The 19687-nt window shown below is 43.0% G+C and overlaps 1 protein-coding gene across 2 annotated transcripts in view; it reads left to right on the forward strand.

Annotated features, from left to right (window-relative positions):
- Positions 1–19687, forward strand: part of LOC139758380 (uncharacterized) — a 326365-nt gene that overhangs the window by 295123 nt on the left and 11555 nt on the right. For both annotated transcript variants that reach the window (XM_071679698.1, XM_071679709.1), the window contains exons 3-6: positions 1613–1833; positions 4077–4206; positions 10386–10531; positions 13213–13474. In XM_071679698.1, coding sequence (XP_071535799.1) covers positions 1613–1833; positions 4077–4206; positions 10386–10531; positions 13213–13474 — 759 coding nt within the window. The remainder of the gene's footprint in view (positions 1–1612; positions 1834–4076; positions 4207–10385; positions 10532–13212; positions 13475–19687) is intronic.

A 19687-nucleotide genomic window follows, 5' to 3' on the forward strand; every position in this document is an offset into this window, starting at 1 on the left:
CTTCTTCTTCCTCGAACAGCGAAATATGTGGAATCCTCTTCCTTCCCTCTTCCTAAAAACCCTTCCATCGCCGAGAGTCTCCCCCCCCCCCCCCCCCCGGCGTCCACAACCTCCCTCCTAACTGGAAGAAAATGAAGAATATCTCCATTTTCTGTTGCTTAATCGTTCGTTTTCTATCAGGCTCGAGACAGCCTTGTCCCCCGCGGGGTATGTCTTAACCCGCGTCATGTCGGTCATAATAATAATAAGACATAAAAGATTGACTGCTTACTCCCACCTTATCAATACCCCCTTCCATGGCATATGTCAATAAACGAAGTCTTATCCAAGCCCTTCCAGTGTATAAACAAAGTCTCATAAGACCCTTTCAATGTATAAACAAAGTCTTATTGAACCCTTCCAGTGTGTAAACAGTCTCATTAGGCCCTTCCAGTGTATAAACAAAGTCTTACTGAACCCTTCCAGTGTAGAAACAAAGTCTCATTAAGCCCTTCCAGTGTATAAACAAAGTCTTATTAAGCCCTTCCAGTGTATAAACAAAGTCTTACTGAACCCTTCCAGTGTGTAAACAAAGTCTTATTAAGCCCTTCCAGTGTATAAACAAAGTCTTACTGAACCCTTCCAGTGTATAAACAAAGTCTTACTGAACCCTTCCAGTGTATAAACAAAGTCTTACTGAACCCTTCCAGTGTATAAACTTACAGCCATCATGACGTCTTGAGCTTATAATTCTACAATTGTCTTTTGTTAAAACCACAGAGGAAAATCAAAAGCTCCATGTAATTTAATTCCTTTTTTATGATGTGGAAGGGGGGGGGGGGCACTGATAATTATTAAATGATAGTTACAGCCCACCTGTGTGATTATTAAGAACCTAACCAAGCTTTAATTATCTTCATGTGAACATAATATTTTTTTTTCTATGCCAAATGAAGTTGTGGTTCTAAAGATATAAAAATAAATGCTTTTTTTTATCAATAGTATGGTTAACTTTGAGACTATTTTTGGCAGTGGGGGTTAATGACCCAAAAGAGCGTTTTGTTTAACGATTTAGTTCAATTGGGGGAGGATCTTAATTGTACTGTAAATAAGGAAGTGAAGATAGATTTCTTTTAATAATATGTCTGGCTTAGTGGAGTCCTTCTTGTATGCTAATGAGCTCAAGGATAGTAGATAGGGCTGCTTGAAGACAGAGAGGCAATAAAATAAAGACATCTAACGATATGGGTAGTTAACTGGGAACGTGTAGATGTGGTATTAATAAATACAGGAAGGTTTTTTTTTTCGACATTACTGCTGGAAATAGAGATCGAAGTGGGAGCATTGTAGTTAAAAAAAAAAAAGAGTTTTCATTTCCTGGCTCAGTCGTGACTGTAATAGTAGTATTACAGACATTTAAAGTTGTTCTCTTTCTTTCTGTAATAGAAGTATTACAAGAGACTTCTTAAAAAGTTGTTCTCTTTCTTTCTGTAATAGAAGTATTACAAGAGACTTCTTAAAAAGTTGTTCTCTTTCTTTCTTCTCTCCCGCGGCGACGGTGACAGTAATATTACAGAGATTTCTTACAAGTTGTTCTCTCTCTTTCTTCTCTCCCGCGGCGGTTTCTGAGCAGCCACGAGCATCCGTGTGGAGAGTGTGGTCGTGCCACCTGTGGTGTTGGCTGGCCGGAGGGTCAAGCTCGAGTGCCAGTACCGGGAGGAGGGCGACAAGCTGTACTCCCTCAAGTGGTGGCGAGGTGACGACCAGTTCTACCAGTACATCCCGCCGACCAGGAAGCACTTCCCAGTGACGGGAGTCAACCTGAACTGGACGGCAACCTCTTCCCTGAACCGGGTGAGTACCTACCTGTGTGGTGGGTGAGGACCTACCTGTGTGGTGGGTGAGTACCTGTGTGGTGCGTGAGTACCTACCTGTGTGGTGGGTGAGGACCTACCTGTGTGGTGGGTGAGGACCTACCTGTGTGGTGGGTGAGGACCTACCTGTGTGGTGGGTGAGTACCTGTGTGGTGGGTGAGTACCTGTGTGGTGGGTGAGTACCTACCTGTGTGGTGGGTGAGTACCTGTGTGGTGGGTGAGGATCTGGGGGTGGGTGAGTACCTGTGTGGTGGGTGAGTACCTGTGTGGTGAGTGAGGACCTACCTGTGTGGTGGGTGAGTACCTGTGTGGTGGGTGAGTACCTACCTGTGTGGTGGGTGAGTACCTGTGTGGTGGGTGAGTACCTACCTGTGTGGTGGGTGAGTACCTGTGTGGTGGGTGAGTACCTGGGGGTGGGTGAGTACCTGTGTGGTGGGTGAGTACCTGCCTGTGTGGTGGGTGAGGACCTGGGGGTGGGTAAGAACCTGGTGTGGAAGAGTACCTTGGGGGTGGGTAAGTACCTGTGTGGTGGGTGAGTACCTGTGTGGTGGGTGAGTACCTGTGTGGTGGGTGAGGATCTAGGGGTGGTAGGTAAGTACTAAGAAGGTGGGTACCAGACAGGTAAGTACCAGGTAGGAGAGTACCAGACAGGTAAGTACCAGGTAGGCGAGTACCAGGCAGGTAAGTCACCTCACCCACCACCCATTACCACTAGCAGAAGACTCGACCAGCCCTCAACCCATTACTGATGAGACTGTGTGAACTACAGAAAACCATACCAGGTCACCACTGCAGAAATCTACAGGTCCTCGTACCTGTAATAATCTACAGGTCCTCGTACCTGTAATAATCTACAGGTCCACGTACCTGTAATAATCTACAGGTCCACGTACCTGTAATAATCTACAGGTCCACGTACCTGTAATAATCTACAGGTCCACGTACCTGTAATAATCTACAGGTCCTCGTACCTGTAATAATCTACAGGTCCACGTACCTGTAATAATCTACAGGTCCACGTACCTGTAATAATCTACAGGTCCACGTACATGTAATAATCTACAGGTCTACGTACCTGTAATAATCTACACGTACCTGTAATAATCTACAGGTCCACGCACCTGTAATAATCTACAGGTCCCTTTCCCTGTAATAATCTACAGGTCCCTTTCCCTGTAATAATCTACAGGTCCCTTTCCCTGTAATAATCTACAGGTCCACGTACCTGTAATAATCTACAGGTCCACGTACCTGTAATAATGTACAAGTTCACGTACCTGTAATAATCTACAGGTCCACGTACCTGTAATAATCTACAAGTCCACGTACCTGTAATAATCTACAGGTCCACGTACCTGTAATAATATACAGGTCCACGTACCTGTAATAATCTACAGGTCCACGTACATGTAATAATCTACAGGTTCTACGTACTTTACAGATAACAATGGCATCATCGCTAACACAGACATCTTCCTTTTTAAAACACATTTCCTAAACCTGTTGTCATTTCCCATCTGTTCAGGATGAGCAAGTGTGACCTCTGAACACCACCCATACCAAACATGTGATTCTATGACCTACAATGACCTCCGATGGCCCAACGTTCGTCTACCGATGACCTGGTATTACTATCCATCCGACTTGGTGACCCCCAGTTTTTAAACATTTCTCTGGCCTCGCTTCCCTTGTGGGTTGTTGTGTGATGTGGTAGACAGCCACCGACCAGTGAGGTTTGTTACCTGTACTAACCCCCCCCTGGTGGGTGTTGGGAGGTGGGGGTTAGTTAGTGACGGCTGTACAGTGAGCCAGCACCTCAGTGGCTGTCTATTTTCACTCGTTCAGCCCAGGCACAGGTCTTAAAACACACGTGGGCTGATGGCATTCAGTCCACAAACAAAACAAAAGAATAAAATCTCTCCCTTTCACACATATTACCTGACAATACGTAATTCACACGACTCATTCGTTCTTCGTAATGATGGAGTTTTCCTACGGTGCGTGGTGAGCGCTGCGCGCCAGCCCCGGCTTTCGACAAAAGTGTCATTGTAAGTACTCGTAAGTAAGTAAATAAGTAAGTATTTCTCGGTTCATAAAACGGTATTGCTTACTTGACGACCCCTCGAACATACTTTGATCTCTATTAACACAAGGCTGTTCACCCCTAGTCTGATCAAGGTGACCCGAGTTGACCACTCACCCCCCTGCCTGTCTCTCCCTCAGGGTAACAACGGGCAGGAGGTGGTGGTGTTGGAGCGGGTGGGTCTGGACACGGCGGGCGTCTACAAGTGCGAAGTCATGGCTGACATCAACTTCCAGACGGAGTACCGCCAGGCTAACATGACGGTCATATGTAAGTAGATCTGCCAGTGTTTCCTTCCTCCCTGTGGTGCAGTGAGTACACCAGGCTGACATGTGTCCGTCCCTAGCCAACCATCGTGTCTCATTCCTCCAGACGCACTGCTTTATTTTTCTTCACAGCAACTCTTAAAATAACTCCTTTCACACACACAGACACACAGACACACACACATACACACACACACTCCCACAGGCTCGGACACCTACTCTTTTTTTAGGTTTGTTTCTCATGGCTGCCACTGCACCCGTGTCATCTGCAAACAGCAACTGGCTGGCCTCCCAAGCCCCCCTCCTCCAACATACTGTAGATTAGTTCCTTGCTCCAAGGTCCTCGCATTTACCTTCCCTTACCGCCCCGTCTATGAACGGATTAAACAGCCATGGTGACATCTTACGCCTTTCACGCACACCCACTTCTCCTGGGAACCACTCATTCTCCTCTCGTCCTATACGCATACACTCCTTACTCTTGCGGCAAAAGCTTCTTATTGCATTTGACATAGATTCGTTGCAGTTTCCACTGTGCATATAGGTTAAACTTATGATACTTTTTTTCCAGATCAACAACAGACATAAACAAATCCCCCCCCCCCTTTTTTTACTTTATTTCTCACACAAAATCTCCAAAACATACGTCCGGTTCACACACCATCGACCCGTCCAGAAGCCACATTGCTCCTTCCCAATCAGATGTTCTGGTGCGTGCCACCATCTCTCACACTCACTGTTCCCCCATGCACAGCAGGTAGGTGGGAGAGATGGCAGGTAGGTGGGAGAGATGGCAGGTAGGTGGGAGAGATGGCAGGTAGGTGGGGGAGATGGCAGGTAGGTGGGGGAGATGGCAGGTAGGTGGGAGAGATGGCAGGTAGGTGGGAGAGATGGCAGGTAGGTGGGAGAGATGGCAGGTAGGTGGGAGAGATGGCAGGTAGGTGGGGGAGATGGCAGGTAGGTGGGAGAGATGGCAGGTAGGTGGGAGATGGCAGGTAGGTGGGAGAGATGGCAGGTAGGTGGGAGAGATGGCAGGTAGGTGGGAGAGATGGCAGGTAGGTGGGAGAGATGGCAGGCAGGCAGGCAAGCACTGGCGAAAGGTACTACAGCTTGGGTCAGAACAGTGACAAACGGTGTAGTGAACCAGCACTACGGAGGCTGTCACGTTCCCTTCCCTAACCCAGGCTGTTGTCTTTCCTCCCCACCGTCAGAAGAACCGGGTCGTGGCGGTCCACCTATCAGGGAGAACCGGTCGTGGCGGTCCACCTATCAGGGAGAACCGGTCGTGGATGTTCTACCTATCAGGGAGAACCGGGTCGTGGTGGTCCACCTATCAGGGAGAACCGGGTCGTGGTGGTCCACCTATCAGGGAGAACCGGGTCGTGGTGGTCCACCTATCAGGGAGAACCGGGTCGTGGTGGCCCACCTATCAGGGAGAACCGGTTGTGGTGGTCCACCTATCAGGGAGAACCGGTCCTGGTAGTCCACCTATCAGTTAGAACCGGGTCGTGGTGGTCCACCTATCAGGGAGAACCGGGTCGTGGTAGTCCACCTACTAGGCCGTGGTTGTTCACCAACCAGTAACGCTGGCTAGGTGGTGGTTCTCTACTTCTAGCTTGGGTGAGAGGGACGGTGTGTAACAGTGAGGGAGGAACCACCCGGGGACCAGTGTGGTCCAGTGGACGAAGATGTGGATGTACAACGTAACATCGACTGACGGACTCAAATTAAACCCAGAGTTTTCCCGGCGACTCTCTATTGGTGTGCGAGCGAGGATAAGCTCAAATGTTGTACAAAACGCATTTAATAACGACCTATGATTGGTGATAAGAGGATGAACTCGATGGTTGCATAAAAGCCACTGATTATCGATGTATGTTTGCGTCCACCCACGAGAACAATATGCTCAATTGCATCAGTTACCGGGGCCTTCTATGACACGCAGGGAATACGTGGCAAGTATTCTTTCTCCCCTATCTCATTGGATAATATATATACACACACACACATATAATATATATATATATACATATATATATATATATATATATATATATATATATATATATATATATATATATTTTTTTTTTTTTTTTTTTTTTTTTTTTTTTTTTTTATACTTTGTCGCTGTCTCCCGCGTTTGCGAGGTAGCGCAAGGAAACAGACGAAAGAAATGGCCCAACCCCCCCCCCATACACATGTACATACACACGTCCACACACGCAAATATACATACCTACACAGCTTTCCATGGTTTACCCCAGACGCTTCACATGCCTTGATTCAATCCACTGACAGCACGTCAACCCCTGTATACCACATCGCTCCAATTCACTCTATTCCTTGCCCTCCTTTCACCCTCCTGCATGTTCAGGCCCCGATCACACAAAATCCTTTTCACTCCATCTTTCCACCTCCAATTTGGTCTCCCTCTTCTCCTCGTTCCCTCCACCTCCGACACATATATCCTCTTGGTCAATCTCTCCTCACTCATTCTCTCCATGTGCCCAAACCATTTCAAAACACCCTCTTCTGCTCTCTCAACCACGCTCTTTTTATTTCCACACATCTCTCTTACCCTTACGTTACTTACTCGATCAAACCACCTCACACCACACATTGTCCTCAAACATCTCATTTCCAGCACATCCATCCTCCTACGCACAACTCTATCCATAGCCCACGCCTCGCAACCATACAACATTGTTGGAACCTACTATTCCTTCAAACATACCCATTTTTGCTTTCCGGGATAATGTTCTCGACTTCCACACATTTTTCAAGGCTCCCAAAATTTTCGCCCCCTCCCCCACCCTATGATCCACTTCCGCTTCCATGGTTCCATCCGCTGACAGATCCACTCCCAGATATCTAAAACACTTCACTTCCTCCAGCCTCTCACCATTCAAACTCACCTCCCAATTGACTTGACCCTCAACCCTACTGTACCTAATAACCTTGCTCTTATTGACATTTACTCTTAACTTTCTTCTTCCACACACTTTACCAAACTCCGTCACCAGCTTCTGCAGTTTCTCACATGAATCCGCCACCAGCGCTGTATCATCAGCGAACAACAACTGACTCACTTCCCAAGCTCTCTCATCCCCAACAGACTTCATACTTGCCCCTCTTTCCAAAACTCTTGCATTTACCTCCCTAACAACCCCATCCATAAACAAATTAAACAACCATGGAGACATCACACACCCCTGCCGCAAATATATATATGTATATATATATTTTTCAAACTATTCGCTATTTCCCGCGTTAGCGAGGTAGCGTTAAGAACAGAGGACTGGGCCATTGAGGGAATATCCTCACCTGGCCCCCTTCTCTGTATCTTCTTTTGGAAAATTAAAAAAAATTGAGAGGGGAGGATTTCCAGCCCCCCGCTCCCTCCCCTTTTAGTCGCCTTCTACGACACGCAGGGAATACGTGGGAAGTATTCTTTCTCCCCTATCCCCAGGGATAATATATATATATATATATATATATATATATATATATATATATATATATATATATATATATATATATATATCCTAGTCTGAGACACGTTCCCATTTTATCAACCAACTCCTTTGGGTCGATGAACAGCTGGGGTGACTATGGACCAACAGTCGCAACCAGGATTCGAACCATTACCCTCGACCTTGAGCGGGAGGGGACCCTGAATGCGTCACTGTCAGGAACGCTAACCACTACACCACGGAGGCCCAAACAGAGGTCACTTAATGGGGCTGGGTCGACTGGAAGGCCATTCCAGGAGCCTGGAAACTACGAGCCAAGGAGTAGGGGGCTAGTGAGGGTTAAGCCGAGGTAGAGGGGGTGGAGCTGGAGGTTGTGTCAAAAGGGGGGGTTGAGAGCCAATGGTTTAGATGGGGGGGGAAGCGATGGGGAGGGAGGGAGTTTTCAGCTGTGGGAAATCAACCCCACAGAGGTTGAGGTGTGAAGGGATGAGGGAGAAATATGGCTAGAAATAGAAGCTGCATCTATCGCCTGGGCCTAGAGTTAGGTTGTGAGGTTAGGGAGGCGTCCGTGGGGCTATAACTAGGGCTGGAGAGGAGGGAGAGGTGAGGGAGAGGTGGGGAAGTGGTGGTGGTGGTGGCAAGGACCAGTCGGCGGAGCCAGTACTAGGGGGTGTGAGGGTCCGTGGGCCCAGAGGGAGGGCGAGTTGCCGTCTCCAAGTATGTTCCTGTGTCGCCCGTTGACCCAAATCTTACTTAAGTGACAGCTGATTTACATTCCCGGGTGTTGAGGGGGGGGGGGACCCTTCCATTTTTCAGGGGAGGGAAAAACGAACAAAAAAAAAGGGAAGGAAAACGCATCAGTTGTGATTTACAACACACACACACACACACACACACACACACACACACACACACACATATATGTCTGCTTATATGTACTTTCCTTCCTTTAAAGGCTCTTATATAACTTTAATTTGTTAAGTAAGAGGTTTAGCCGTCGACGACGGATTGCTTTTCCATCAAGAACTTCTACAGGAAGTTTAGGGGAAACATTAACATCATGACTGGTATACCACTTTTTTATTCTTACGCTTTGTTTACTCTTAGTGTATTGTCTGCAAACAATCAACAATCATTATCATTATTCTATTATTATCATCATTACCATCATTATTATTATTATCATTATTATTACCATTATCATTATTATTATTATTATTATTATTATTATTATTATTATTATCATCGCTGTTACTATCATGATTATCATCATCAATTACTAACACTGTAATCATTATCATCACTATCATCATTATCATTATAACAGTGTATAATATGCTTTATTCAATATGAATTATTTCTAGACATGTACAGCTGGTATGGGGGTGGGAGAGCTCGAACATTCTCAATCATACTTTTCGAAACATTTTGAAAGGTTGAGTGTGGTTAAGTTGGTCAAGATTAAATGGGTGGACGAGGTTAGATTGGGTAGTTTAGCTTGGGTAGTTAGGTTAGGTTTGGTTAGGTAGGCTCGATTTGGCTAGGACAAGTAGCTAATTAGGTCTGGTTAGATGGTTCACTTAGGTTGTTAGCTGTGGTTTACTGGTAAGGCTAAAACGAACGTCAGCAAACCACTTAAAATCATGGAACGTCTCTACCAAATTACCTTAAAAAGTCTATAAATGATATTCCAATAATTTTAAATAAGTTACCCCTGGACTCATTGTATTTTTTTGCCGGGGGGGGGGAGTCTCCTATAGCTTTTTTAAAGGCGGCTCTACAATCAGGAGGAGGGAAAGGATGAACACCCTTGAGGTAAGGGCTTTGACAAGATTCTACTCCTTTCCCTCCACTGACGATGATTCACCACACAAGGTGTCTTTTCACTTGTGACGTAACCAACTGCAGGTGGAGTCCGGTAACGCTGATACTCTCTAATACACATATAACAAACCACATCTTTACATGAAGCAAAAAAAAAATATCTATCAGAATTCTAGGAAAGTCACAATTCAAGCTTAAAAGATTAAGTTCAAGTAACGACAAAAACGTATGATCAAAACCAGTTAGGTCAGTCAGTTCTTGATACTCTGCCTCATCTATTTCCCCTATTATTATTCTCCTATTAAATACGCCACGTCGTAACCGTCACTACTATGCGAGATTTTGTTCTATAGCTGTGTCAATAGTTGTGTTACAACGCTAATCCTATTCATATGCAGTGACAGGAGTTCTATCCTCGTATTAAAAACAAAATATTAACCCTCTTCTTTGGGTCGTCACTGTAGACCTGCATATGTTTTCCCCCCACAACTGTCGTGGTCACGGAGTGTATCCGGAACCGTGAGCAGTCATGGGCCCCCGATCTCTACCGGCTCTGGAAACCCGTGAGGGTTGAGCTCACGCAAAACATGCGTTTAAGATTAAATTTTCAGTCGATGGGGGAAAAAAAAAGATGGGGATACGAACGAACCACCACCCTCCCTCTCCTACCGGAATTTAGGGAAGGCTCCATAACCACAGCTAAAAAACCATGACAACATACATAGTTCTATCACAATGCAAGTTCGAACAGTTTTCCCCCCATGGTTGCTAATCCCTCAGCTTTATGGTAGATTGTACAATCACACTGTTCTCAAAAAATATTATCGCGCCGATCGCAGCAGCGTCTCTCCTAAAAAAATTCCCGTTTTCTTCCCTCCCTCCCCAGATGCGCCCGAGGGTCCGCCAACGATCACCTCCGCGCCGGGTATGAAGAGGGACAACATCACGGCCGGTCAACTGGTCATCCTCACCTGTACCTCCCCGCCTGCCAGCCCGCCTCCAGCCCTCACCTGGTTCCTCAACGAGAGGCATGTAAGTCTCTCTCGCTCTCCACACACAGCACCTTCACCGCCAAATGTGAGACATCGGTAATACATAGTCCACAGAAAACGGATCACCATTTGGAAAAAAAGATCCGCGAATGTTTTGCAATGATTCTCTAAAACTTGATGTACTTTTTACCTCCTCCAGCAAGACATGACACTTGGCCACGACTATATGACCGTAAGGTCATACGGTCTGGCCTTTGTAAGGTCAGGTCAATGACCAGGTCATTGTAAAATAAGTAGGATTCCTGTATGGGGTAGCATCTCCTTGCCCAACGGGTCTCGGAGCTTTATAATAGTATGGTGTTCAACACTGCTATGAAGTCTACTAGCTTTAGTACCTTGTATAGCTTTAGACTTAAGGTTAAGTGTTTTTTACATAGCCGGGGCTGGTTGCACTACTGACTTTAAGGTAAGACCTTAATGTTCAAGATAGATGCTAGGCACTTCGTTCTGTAACATTTAGCCTAGCTGTCCCTTAAAAAAAAAATAAGCGGCGCTCTGGCATAAACATTACTTATATAGTTGACCCCATGATGTCTAATACAATAGCTTCAGTTGCCCTATATCCTTTAGAATTAATATTATGATCTCTGGTGAAACTTAAAGATAAAATTCTTGTCAATGTTAGTAGCAACGTTTTACGAATTTTAGGTTAGGAAAAGTTAAATTAGGTTAGATTAAGTAAGAATATGTTAGGTTAGATTCTTAGGTTAAATAAGGTTACATCAGGTTAGATTAGGTTAGGTCAGGTCATGGAAGAATATTCCAATCGCACGTTTCGTTTTTTATATATTTTCCCATTTTCTTCTTCTTTTACAGAGTGCTGCCGTGTTAAAACCACAGTACAATAATATCCAATGCCATGATTTCAACCCCAATACTCTTGCAAATTGCTCCTGCGACCCTTGCTTATAAGGCAAACCGTTTTAAACCCCCTTGTTTTGAATTACCCTCACGACCTCTTCTTGAGAACATCGACTTTATCATGCAATCGCATACATTTTTTTTTTTCAGAAGCAATTATGTGACCCATGGGAGAATGATGGAGTCTGTGGTATCAAAAAGTACACCGATCCACATGACGTCAAACATGTTAACTGTGTGATCCTTGTTATAGCCTAGCCCATCATGGTATAACCTAGCCCATGTATAACGCAGCCCATGTATACGTATAACCCAGCCCATGGTATAACCTAGCCCATGTATAACCCAGTCCATGGTATAACCTATCCCATGTATAACCCAGCCCATGGTATAACTTAGCCCATGGTATAACCCAGCCCATGGTATAACCTAGTCCATGGTATAACCTAGTAAGCCATGATATAACCCAGCCTATACTGTATAATCTAGCCCAATATTACCTTGCCCATGTTGCAATCTGACCCAAGGAATAAAAGCCAGCCCATGATAATGACGTAGTCATTGGTACATCCCTTGGTATAACCTTGCCCATGCTATAAACCTAGCCCTTGGTGTAACCTAACCCTTGGTATAGCCTAGTACATGCTATAAACCTAGCCCTTGATATATAACCTAGCCACGCTATAAACCTAGCTCTTGGTATAACCTAGCCCAAGCTATAAACGTAGCCCTTGGTATATAACCTAGCCCAAGCTATAAACCTAGCCCTTGGTATATAACCTAGCCCAAGCTATAAATCTAGCCCTTGGTATATAACCTAGCCCAAGCTATAAACCTAGCCCTTGGTATATAACCTAGCCCAAGCTATAAACCTAGCCCTTGGTATATAACCTAGCCCAAGCTATAAACCTAGCCCTTGGTATATAACCTAGCCCAAGCTATAAACCTAGCCCTAGATATATAACCTAGCCCAAGCAATAAAACCTAGTCCTTGGTGTATAACCTAGCCCAAGCAATAAAACCTAGCCCTTGGTATATAACCTAGCCCAAGCTATAAACCTAGCCCTTGGTGTATAACCTAGCCCAAGAAATAAAACCTAGCCCTTGGTATATAACCTAGCCCAAGAAATAAAACCTAGCCCTTGGTATATAACCTAGCCCAAGAAATAAAACCTAGCCCTTGTATATAACCTAGCCCAAGAAATAAAACCTAGCCCTTGGTATATAACCTAGCCCAAGCAATAAAACCTAGCCCTTGGTATATAACCTAGCCCAAGCAATAAAACCTAGCCCTTGGTATATAACCTAGCCCAAGCAATAAAACCTAGCCCTTGGTATATAACCTAGCCCAAGCAATAAAACCTAGCCATTGGTATATAACCTAGCCCAAGCAATAAAACCTAGCCCAAGCTATAAACCTAGCCCTTGGTGTATGAGGTAGCCCATGCTGTAACCTAGCCCTTGGTGTATAACGTAGCCCATGCTATAACCTAGCCCTTGGTGTATAACCTAGCCCATGCTATAACCTAGCCCTTGGTGTATAACCTAGCCCAAACAATAAAACCTAGCCCTTGGTGTATAACCTAGCCCAAGCTACAAGACCTAGCCCTTGGTGCAAGAGGTAGCCCATGCTGTAACCTAGCCCTAGGTGTATAAGGTAGCCCATGCTGTAACCTAGCCCTAAGTGTATAAGGTAGCCCATGCTGTAACCCAGCCCTAGGTGTATAACCTAGCCCATGCTGTAACCTAGCCCTTGATGTATAAGGTAGTCCATGGTATAACGCAGCCCATGGCTTGCAGGTGGACCCGACGTGGGTGAGGAATTACTCCCCCGTGTTCCAGCGCAACCTGGCCAGGACGAAATCACGGCTGGAGTTCACCGTCAGCGACGAGCAGGTCTCCTCCGGCAGGGAGATGTCCTTGAAGTGCGTGGCCAGCCAGGGAGGCGTGGGAGGAGGAGGAGGAGGAAGCCCGGAACACATCCACAACTACAAGCAGAGCGCCTACTACACCCTCAAGCCGGCGCAACCCCGCTCCTTCTGGGGCAGGATCTTCAGTGGCGGTGGGTCCAGGGTAGGGGAGAGAGAGAGAGAGAAAGAGAGAGAGAGAGAGAGAGAGAGAGAGGATGGAAGGGGGTAGAGGACGATTATAAAACGATTGGTTAACATGACGATGAATGGACAGAGAGAGAGAGAGAGAGAGAGAGAGAGAGAGAGAGAGAGAGAGAGAGAGAGAGAGAGAGAGAGAGGATGGAAGGGGGTAGAGGACGATTATAAAAGGACTGATTAACATGACGATGAATGGAGAGAGAGAGAGAGAGAGAGAGAGAGAGAGAGAGAGAGAGAGAGAGAGAGAGAGAGAGAACACATGCCTCTAAGGGCGTACATGGTTTATGGGAGAGTGAACAGTATGCGCGAGTCTCTCTGTGTGTGCGTGCGTGTGTGTGTGTGTGTGTGTGTGTGTGTGTGTGTGTGTGTGTGTGTGTGTGTGCGTGCGTGCGTGCGTGTGTGTGTGTGTGTGTGTGCGTGTGTGTGTGTGTGTGTGTGTGTGTGTGGGAAATGGTTATTAAGCTTAAGACTTCACTAGATGTTAAGAATTGAAAGTCATTCTCAAGCCATACATACTATATATGTGGCCCTTGTTACCACTTGTACAATGTCGTTCAATCACTTTTCAAGAATATGGCAATTATTATTCTGAATCGATTATGGCAATTATTATTCTGAATCGATTATGGCAATTATTATTCTGAATCGATTATGGCAATTATTATTCTGAATCGATTATGGCAATTATTATTCTGAATCGATTATGGCAATTATTATTCTGAATCGATTATGGCAATTATTATTCTGAATCAATTATGGCAATTATTATTCTGAATCGATTATGGCAATTATTATTCTGAATCAATTATGGCAATTATTATTCTGAATCAATTATGGCAATTATTATTCTGAATCGATTATGGCAATTATTATTCTGAATCAATTATGGCAATTATTATTCTGAATCAATTATGGCAATTATTATTCTGAATCAATTATGGCAATTATTATTCTGAATCAATTATGGCAATTATTATTCTGAATCAATTATGGCAATTATTATTCTGAATCAATTATGGCAATTATTATTCTGAATCAATTATGGCAATTATCATCATGTATCAATTATGGCAATTATTCTGTATCAATAATGTCGCTTGGATAAGACAGAAAATGTCATCGAGATGTATAGAGCGGAAAGGTAAAGATAATTAAAATCATACGATGAAATTACATAAAAAATTACATAAAAATTACATAAAAATACGGACAAAGTTCATCATCCCATGAAATAAAAATTAAAAACGGAAATTACAGACGAGTCACGTAAGGTTAACACTCACTCATACTTCTGCAAATCTATATGCGAATTAACATACAAAAAAAAAAAAAAAAACTATAGGGCCTGTGTGAGGTATCTGATCCTTTACACACAAGGAAAAAAAAAACTGTGTGAGGTATCTGATCCTTTACACACAAGGAAAAAAAAAACTGTGTGAGGTATCTGATCCTTTACACACAAGGAAAAAAAAAAACTGTGTGAGGTATCTGATCCTTTTTCTCTTATTAGAATATTCTTCCATGGTATATCTTCCCTTCCCCTTCTACTACTGTTCTCGTCCATGTAGAGAGTTCTATCCATGTGGATCATGACGCTCCACAATCTGTGTAGAATATTTAACCCTAGAGCCAACGTAGGAAGCCTAATATAAACTCTTAGACTGCCATGGTCTTCCACAAACTGCTGCACATTCCGACGGTCAGAGGAACTTCATGGAAATAAACTGAGGGGAAATGGCGGAAGAGAAAGCGGCGGGGGGACATTTATAGTGCTGGGCCGACGATGAAGAACTATGGTGGAAGATATGTATGTATGTGTATGAGGATAAATGGAGAGGTGGCGAGAGACAGAGCCAAGGAAGACTAAACACCGGTCTCCTCCCCCCCCCCCCCGGCCCCTCCCTGCCCCAACTCTCTCTCTCTCTCTCTCTCTCTCTCTCTCTCTCTCTCTGATCAAGCTTTTTTAGATTCATTAAGAATTTAGTTCACGTCTCTTTCACCTGTTTCCTTTTTCTGATGTAATATATATATATATATATATATATATATATATATATATATATATATATATATATATATATATATAATCTATTATACTATTATACTTTGTCGCTGTCTCCCGCGTTAGCGAGGTAGCGCAAGGAAACAGACGAAAAAATGGCCCAACCCACCCACATACACATGTATATACATACACGTCCACACAGCACATATATATACCTATACCTTTCAACGTATACATATATATACATACACAGACATATACATATATACACATGTACATAATTCATACTTGCTGCCTATATTGATTCCCGTCGCCACCCCGCCACACATGAAATAACAACCCCCTCCCCCCGCATGCGCGCGAGGTAGCGCTAGGAAAAGGCAACAAAGGCCACATTCGTTCACACTCACTCTCTAGCTGTCATGTAATAATGCACCGAAACTACAGCTCCCTTTCCACATCCAGGCCCCACACAACTTTCCATGGTTCACCCCAGACGCTTCACATGCCCTGGTTCAATCCATTGACAGCACGTCCACCCCGGTACACCACATCGTTCCAATTCACTCTATTTCTTGTTGCACGCCTTACACCCTCTTTAAACCAAATCTTTCGTATTTAACGATTACCAACAGTCCTTATATCATGGCTGCTCAATTACTATTAGTAAAGGTCCAGTCACACAAAATTCCTACATGGCAAAGGTTCGGTTAAAAGAATTTGTTTCACTTAAAAGGTAATGAAAAAAATAAACAAGATAACGCGTTACGATAAATTTTAGGGCGTTAGACTGAAAATAAGTGGGAAAAATTATTTCAAGTAAGTTATTACAAGAGATGATTTCATGAAATGCGAGTAATTACCAATTTCCGTAAAAGAAAACCATATTATCATTATTTTTTTTTTTTCTTATGAGCGAGTTAGTAGTGTTCAGATGGGGATTCGAACGCGGTCCAGATCCGGACCAGGACTAACACTACTGATTGAGTTTAATAGTTTACTCCTAGACCCGTTATTTTAGTCCGTCTCCTCAAAGTTTTTCTACTTTCTTTTTCGATCTAAAAGTATTTTTCATATTCAATCATGGCAGCAGCTTTCAGTATATCTTCTTCAGTCTTATTCAGCAACTCCGTAAATTTCAGTTCGATTTAACTAGTTTCCCCTTGAAAAGTCCAACATGGTCGATTGTGTACATAGGTTTTTTAAGTCATGTGGGCCACTATTTCCTGCGACTTTAAATGTATCGCCATTAAAAGCTAACTTCATGTTCTATTGTGTTTAAACACCCTCGCTTCTATCGGCATCTATCGTTGTGATGCTGGGATTTAAATAACTTTATTAATTCCGTGAAATATGTCGTGCCACACGTATAGAAAAATTACGTATCAAATAAAATCATATGAACTACTGGAGTGCGATTTCACCTTCATATATATATATATATATATATATATATATATATATATATATATATATATATATATATATATATATATTGTTGGCTGTCAGGCAAGAATAATGGTGATAGCCTTAGACCAGACTCCCCACTAATAATACAGCTGGGTCGACTTTTACTGCCTTCTCAGAGTTAATGATACATCGCAACCGTTTTATGGAAAATATATACAAGAATAAATAATAATAAAGTTCGCCAATAAATCTATATACTTTGCTTGTCTTTTATCTACGCATTTAACACCTTACCAATTAAAGTTTTCAGTTGCGTTACATTGTGAAGTTACATTTGTATCTATAACGCGAAATGCATGACAGATCTCTTTGTTCTTTTCGGAATTGGGTTACTCTTCGACTGACGAAGGACCGCATATGCATGAATTTGTGTACTGTTATTATCTTGATAATGGCGTTCAAGTCTTGACGATTTGGTGGTCACAACTTGACGGCCTGAGTGACCCAGCAGGTCGATAGCCTACGAGCCAAATAACCAAGTTAACCTAACCCCAGCAGCTTTGAATGTGATCCTCTCTAACCAAAATTTGAGATACGGGTGAAAAAAAAGAAAAAAAAATTACCCACGAAAGAAAACGGGCGAAAACTAGGCTAAAAAGAAATAAAGAGGAAAGAGATGTTTGTATCTTCTTATTTACGTTGTGTTTCCGTGAGAAAACTTAACCAGCCATAAACACTTTTGATATCCTCACTAAACGCTCCTACGGAGCCTTAAATGTTTCCTGGAACAACACAACAAAGGACTATAAAAAAAAAAAAAGAATGGCAATAAACATGTGAAAAAAAAAAATGAAGGTATTACTAATGTAAACAATGGAACAGACGAGAAATTCACTGACGGGATGAAAGTGAAAACACTTTACCAGTTATAAGACAATAGATGCACAAAAAAAAAATGTGTCTAATGTCTGAAAAACAAGATAAACATCCAATATAACTTAGTACGTAGCTCTTCCTATTCGACATGTGCATGCTCTCAGTACGTACGAAAACCTATATGAGGGAAAATAGAAAGTAATAACATGGGATATGGCCTTCATTTTGACGGGAAAAGAAAAAGATGGTTGAAAGATCGTAATTAATTGAGGCATTTAGGCTCATCAATTACCAGGGTCAATGTCGTAGCGACAATTATAACACCTAATCAAAAAAAAAAAAAAAAATCGGGTGTTCAAGATGATTCTAAGACCATACACAGAATCACTGCATGGCCCTTCCGTCTTCCTTTAATAACTGTACTTCAATATTCATCTATTCACTCTTTCATTCAATATATATATATTAGTATAATCCAGGAAAATATTTTCACTCATACATGTTTAATTCAAGACCGTACTTAATTATGCTATGGCCTTAATTAAAACATGTTTGAATATATATATATATATATATATATATATATATATATATATATATATATATATATATATATATATATATATATATATATATATTCCCCTTTTAGAAAGTTAAAATATATGTGCGTGTGTGGGCGTTTATGTATGTACATGTGTATGTGGGTGGGTTAGGCCATTCTTTCGTCTGTTTCCTTGCGCTACCTCGCCAATGCGGGAGACAGCGACTAAATATTATATATATATATATATATATATATATATATATATATATATATATATATATATATATATATATCGATTCATTTCGCTGATACTTGTGGCTCAGCCAAAAGAAAAAAAAAGAATACAAAAGAAAGAAATGCATAAACGACCATAAATTCCGAGGGCAGGTGGAATCAGGGCCTCGCCCTGTTGCATGCCGGGTCATCAGCCCTTCTGCCAATCCCCGGGGATGAGGGAGGCGACCCTAAGCTGACTTACGAGCCTCGCGCACATCCTCAGGTCTCGTCCACTAGCCTTAGATCATGACTTATCTCTGGGCTCCTCCTCTTCCCCGTCATTCGTGACAGACAGACAGACAAAAAAAATGTTCCAGAAGGTTCGTTTCTAGCCTGTTCTCCCAACCCTAAAAAATTTTCTTCGTACCTCACGTTCGTAGGAAAACATCCCTAACCCCCCCAAAAAAAAATGTTACTAAATGACTTCAGTCGTGTTCCTCTTCATGATGAGAGAGAGAGAGAGAGAGAGAGAGAGAGAGAGAGAGAGAGAGAGAGAGAGAGAGAGAGAGAGAGAGAGAGAGACAGACAGACAGACAGACAGACAGACAGACAGACAGAGTTGTACTTTTAACACGTGCACTGTGCACACACATACAAACACACACGCAGAGACTTGTGTTCGAGAAAATACCACTAATAATAATAATAATAATAATAATAATAATAATAATAATAATTATTTTTTTTTCATTATACTTTGTCGCTGTCTCCCGCGTTTGCGAGGTAGCGCAAGGAAACAGACGAAAGAAATGGCCCAACCCCCCCCATACACATGTATATACATACGTCCACACACGCAAATATACATACCTACACAGCTTTCCATGGCTTACCCCAGACGCTTCACATGCCTTGATTCAATCCACTGACAGCACGTCAACCCCGGTATACCACATCGCTCCAATTCACTCTATTCCTTGCCCTCCTTTCACCCTCCTGCATGTTCAGGCCCCGATCACACAAAATCTTTTTCACTCCATCTTTCCACCTCCAATTTGGTCTCCCTCTTCTCCTTGCTCCCTCCACCTCCGACACATATATCCTCTTGGTCAATCT

This window comes from Panulirus ornatus, chromosome 2 (assembly GCF_036320965.1).
Source record: "Panulirus ornatus isolate Po-2019 chromosome 2, ASM3632096v1, whole genome shotgun sequence".
In the NCBI taxonomy this organism is placed as follows: Eukaryota; Metazoa; Arthropoda; class Malacostraca; order Decapoda; family Palinuridae; genus Panulirus; species Panulirus ornatus.